The sequence below is a fragment of the Austrofundulus limnaeus genome, unplaced genomic scaffold, assembly GCF_001266775.1.
Source record: "Austrofundulus limnaeus strain Quisiro unplaced genomic scaffold, Austrofundulus_limnaeus-1.0 Scaffold366, whole genome shotgun sequence".
Taxonomy (NCBI): domain Eukaryota; kingdom Metazoa; phylum Chordata; class Actinopteri; order Cyprinodontiformes; family Rivulidae; genus Austrofundulus; species Austrofundulus limnaeus.
The window spans coordinates 113,982-119,531 of NW_013952768.1; the positions used below are offsets into that span (position 1 = coordinate 113,982).

Consider the following 5,550-nt stretch of genomic DNA (forward strand, 5'->3'; position numbering starts at 1 on the left):
ACACACACACACACACACACACACACACACACACACACACACACACACACACACAAACAAAGAACATGAAAAATCAAAGACATTTTGATTTGACCAAGAACAGAATGTAAAAAGAAGTTCTGGCTCCATCTGGAACTCTGGAAACCTCAGCCGCTCTGCGACCCCTCCAGCACCAGTTTCAGCTTCAACCATTCATCCTCATCCTATTTTCATACCTGCCTTCAGTCCCTGCTCCATCATAAGACCCCCAAGTACCCCCAACCACACACGCACACACATGCACATGCACGCCGGCATTCCCATCTCTGTCTCATGCTTCATTCCCACCCCAGCCAGCCTGCAGCCCCCCTGCCGAGTTAAATGGAGTGTGCTGGCATCAGGGGAGTCATGTGTGCTTAGTTCAGCTCAGCTCAGCTGGGCTGCCACTGTTATAAACTTGGTGTGTGATTATTGTCAGAGCCAGACTCCTCCACCYAGGACGTCTCTGCTGATGGGTACTAAGTCACCGGGTACAGAGAGGAGGAATGAGAGCCCAAAGAAGGAATTGAAAGTGAGGCAAGAAAAGGGCGGGGTGAGGGAAGGGCATTCTTGTTGGTATGGGGGGAGGGGGGCACACAAAAAGAAAAGATAAAATAAGAGCAGCGAGCAAGAGGTGAACAAATCATCAAAGGGAAGAAAAAGCCGAGCGGTGCGAGGAAAGACTGATGTACATGTGTCGCAGCGGACAAAGACAAGGAGACGCAGAGAGAGAGAGAGAGAAATAAAGACGGAGAGAGGGAGGAATAATGTGCTGCGAGAAGAAGACAGGAAGGCAGCAGGAAAATCAGCACTGCAGAGAAGAAGAAGGAGGCGAGGCAGAGAGGGTGGATGGAAAGAGAGCCAGGGAGAGAAATTAGATAGAAATTTTTCAAGCGAGTGATGTGTACTGTGATTGTTTTCTCTCTTTCTCCTTCCTCCTCTTTCTCTGCCTCGTTCTAAACGGTCGGGATGTGGCCTGTATCTGCCGGCAAGAAGGAACTCAATTTGGGACAATTTACTCGGCAGTCTCAGCCCTGATGCACCTCAGGGACAGAGAATAGAGAGAATGAAAGTGAAGGAAGATAGAATCAGCAAGCCACACTCACACACACTCTTACAAACACACACAGATACACATCATGCGCCTGGCACACAATTGCTGCCGAGTAGATTTCACTTAGTTAGTTCTAACTCTCCCAGGCGGTCAATGCGATTGAGTTTATAAGGCTTGGAAATGAAAAGCCTTGGATAAGGTTAGATAAACTCTGTGCTATTTGATTTTAGCCCACCTCGCTCAGAAAAACCCACACAAGACAGATGGCTGAAGGGGATGCAGTGTAATCAGGCAGAGGAGTCACACAGGTGATTATGGTTGAGTATATGTTTTGTGTTTTGACTCTTGCACTGTCCCTCCACTGGTGTCTCTGTATTGTTGAACTCAAATGCATCATTTTCCTTCTTTTTACATTTTTCTCATAGTAATTTCACATTTAAGGCTTTTTAACAGATACTCCAATTATTTAAGGCCTACCATTTCTTAAAAGGTGGTGGTGGTGGTGGTGTGTGTGTGTGTGTGGTGGGGGATGGGGTGGGGGGGTGGTAACGCAAAATCAACTTTTTTGGTTTGGTCTGCCAAAATCATGTTATAATATTATTTCCTCATACCCAGATTGTAGTCATTTGGAGCTGCCTAAACTCTTGCTCATGCAAAGCTCCGCCTATTTACCCAAAGCTCCTCCCACCCCACAGATGACCCCTCTTTCCAGTGTTCCAGATGGGGTCCCACAGCTCCACCAGACTAGCAAAGCGCATCTTAATAATGGTGGATGTTCATGAGTTCATTTGTAATGATCTATATTTATAGTTTACTTGCCATGGATGACTGTGCAATATGTTACGCCTTGTAAGAGCCTCTCTACTCGCTCCAGTTTCTCAGAAAACTTACTTACCAGGTCCAACGTGGGATAATTCAAGTAGGGTTCAACTGTATCCTGAGGTGCTATTTTTCAAATGATATAATGTTGCTTCTTCTTCGTTTTTTTACAACAAAATGCAACATTCCTATGAAAGCTTGTAAACTTCATGAAGCATTGTTGTTGAAGATATGCTGAAGTGGGAGTGTCAGAAAGGGTAGGAGGTCCGGGGACAGAGGCTAATTTCAAGGGGTTTAGATGCAAAGTCAATTTTATTTTTGATATAAACAGCATTTTCATAACAACTGAAGGTTACATAGCTACTTCGTTGGGGTACAGAATCAAACTATGAGCCTGTAAAATGCACAATACCCCAACTTTAAAGTATTCAAAGCCTTAAGAAAAATAAAATAAAATAAAGTAGTCAAGGCCAGAGTTTGACTGAGATCTATGTTGAGTTGTAGTGATTTTGATCAAACTTTAAAAAGCAATGTTGTTATGCAGCCTCATTCTATCTTTGATTGGACTGACTCCAAAAGTGAATCATGGTGTTTGGTTGATGAAGACTCACACACATCACAGAACAAACTGACAGCAACGGGCTGCAAAAAATGGAGAGTTAGTAGATAATGATAGTGTAAAACATGTTCAGCTGTGATGCATATGTCCAGTTAAACTGTGTGTGAACCGACCTGCTAAATAAATGAAAAAGCAGAAGTCTACATATTCATACTATGCAACATGATTATTTGTTAGAAAGTGAATGTGTGTGCAGGCAATAATAATACTAATACAGAATACAGTTTGCACATGTAGCAGTAATATGGCAGTATTGCAGAACAGCAATATTATATTGTATTTTTTTAAAGGCGGTTGACTTCAAAAGTTAATTTGTTGCAAATGTTCATTCAGTGATTACTTTCTGCAAGCTTTATTAAAATACATTGAGTGGTTCATGAGATATATTTCTAACAGATGCAAAAACACAAATTGCCCGCCTTCACCTTTTAAATGTTGCCATTGTTTGTCCTGTAAGTTTTGAGGGTAATCCAGCAGCATTCTGCATTTTCCTCCCTGCAGGTTGGCAGCCTGGAGGGTTTGTACACCCTGAGAGACAGCAGGTGGCGCCCTGACAGAGTTACCTTTGAGGGTGGACTTGTGAATGCAGCAGGGGTAAGTTTTATTTTAACTGGCCTATTAACCCTTTACCAGCCCTCCACCCCCCAAATATTTAAAAAGCATTCCCCCAAAAGTCAAAATGATTTTAACTMAACTCAGCACAAAAAGTAAGAAAATATGTGTTTAGTAGAATATTTCTTTGGTGTAACAATGCTTCTTGGCAATACAATTCATACAGTGGGAAAGTCTGTTCATTTTTCTTTTAAATGGTGCCACTTTTGTAAGGAACATGCATTTGTGGGATGAGCAGTACCCTATATGGGGAGCTGGGTATGTGGGTTCTGCACATGAAACGTTTGCCAGATCCTCTCTGCCAAACAGCTTAGTTTACTGTTAGTGACTTTTGTTTTGAGCTTCTGGTACCCCCAGGTGCTGCTATATGATTTATTACCAAAAAGGTTTGTTACAACAAAGAAATAATCTATCAAACACCAATTTCTTTACTTTTTGTGGTAAGTTTCTGCAGATATTATTGGCTCTGGAAAGACCAAAGATTGACCCAGTTGGTCAAAAGAGGTGTCAGTCAAAGGTGGAGGGCCCAATATGACACTGTGGTATTTACATTTGAAACCCCTATTGCAATCTAAGCGGCTCTGTATTCAAATCCAAGTCAATAAACGGTTTTCTGAATAATATATCAATTTGAAAAACTCAGATGTGGGGAAAAGTGTGCTGAGGTCTGACTTCCACTGTGTGGCACAGCAGGAACCAGATTTTTATTTCTGGTGCATCAGCTTCTCAGATCTGACTATTTGATGCGTTGAACATGGCTTACGTCAGGAGGAATTCACACTTTGGCATCAGTCTGTATTTTACCAGTCTCACAGAAGCAAACAAAAGGTCATCTGGCTGCTTCAATCAGCGTTGATTAGAAAGACAAGGAAAGAAAGCCAAGTGATAACCGACAGTTAAAGCTTGTTCACGTTGCCTGTGCCTGTTTCCTCACCAGACTCTTATATTTTGTGTTCCCCTGCCTCACCACCTTCAGCAAACCGTTCTGCTTCACCACCGTCTGAACACACAATGCAGCCTCCTGACCGGGCTGTAGTTGCCAGGGAAACCGTCACCCTCGGAGACATCCCGTGACAGCACAGGGTGAAGGAGGCGGGATGGGAGGGAGAGTTAGAGACGTGACTCTGGTCCTGTCTGTTCTCTGGGGTCCAACGGACCTTTGGCCCTTCTTCAGCACATCCCCTTCGGTCACAAAACACACACTCAAACACACGTGCGCACACACACACGTTCAAGCAAAGACAAAATAAATACCAGGAAATAAAGAAATATTCAGAATGGTGTGATTTAGAGTTATCATCTGAATCAATGTGCATGTGATTAATTGAAGTAATTTATGTGCAATCTCTAGTGACTCTATGTATGGTTTGTTGTTTCATTAAACTGTAAGTTTAATTACTTTTCTACTTTCATAACTTTAGCTGAGAATGAATCTCCTCCACTAAAATGGCCCACATTTTCTAATGAGWTTTACATTTAATGGTATACACAAATAAGCTTTTGGATGTGGATAAATTTGGTTTTCTGCTGTTAAAAATCTCTCCATTAAGGGCTGCTTGTTGAACTGATTGATGTGAAGGAATTCCTTTTTGTTTTTTGCTTTGAGGCAGGAAACATCACCTATTTTTCTTTATTTGTAAGATGCTTTAATCCTTAAAGCAATGAAATTCATATTGATGTATGTTTACGTGTAACTTTTTTTTGTCTGAATATATTAACAAATCAAGTTAATCAGTTAGCTGCATCAGGTGGGGGCATTCCAGAAAGTGGGTAAAGTTAATCTAGAGTTTAGTGAAACTCCGAGAAGGGGGTCTCTGCAGTAAATAAGTGGGTGTTATGGTTATGCAGGAGGAATGAACCCAGATCCGGACGGAGGTAAAAGTTTCAAAATTAAGGATGTTTATTATAAAAATAAAACAAAAATGCTGACGAGGCAGCAACTAACAAAAACATCTAAAGACACGAAGAAACAACAAGGAAAACCGAACAGTTGAACAAAGTCAAACAACGAACCAGCGAGGGTGTGGAGGACTGAACCAGAATAATGGTGCGTTCACACCGAACGCGATTTCAGCTTCAAAATCGCAGCCAACGCTGAAGTTGGTTGGTTGTATACTTTGAGGTCAGACGCAGTTCAGCTCTTGAAGCGCTCCACGGCAACAGCCTCCCTGCCCCTCCGTCCTCTGTCGGGCTCACAGCTGATGAAAACACTGATTAGAAACTACTGACAGGTGTGTGTGACAGGATGAAATGACAGGTAAACAACTGAGGGAAAAGAGGCGTAATGACAATGATGGAACACAAGAGGGAGGTAGAACACAGGACAACAGAACACACATCCTCACAATGGGAGGTTTTTGAGTGTGGGTTGTTTGTGATTGGTCGGATGGACTTAAGAGTTTGCGCCTTCTACTTCCTGTTTACTACA

General features: G+C 42.3%; 1 protein-coding gene across 1 annotated transcript in view; it reads left to right on the top strand.

Annotated features, from left to right (window-relative positions):
- Positions 1-5,550, top strand: part of LOC106528261 (furin-like protease kpc-1) — a 288,666-nt gene that overhangs the window by 35,233 nt on the left and 247,883 nt on the right. Inside the window, exon 3 of the mRNA XM_014023386.1 lies at positions 3,012-3,104. Within this exon, the coding sequence (XP_013878840.1) occupies positions 3,012-3,104 (93 nt within the window). The remainder of the gene's footprint in view (positions 1-3,011; positions 3,105-5,550) is intronic.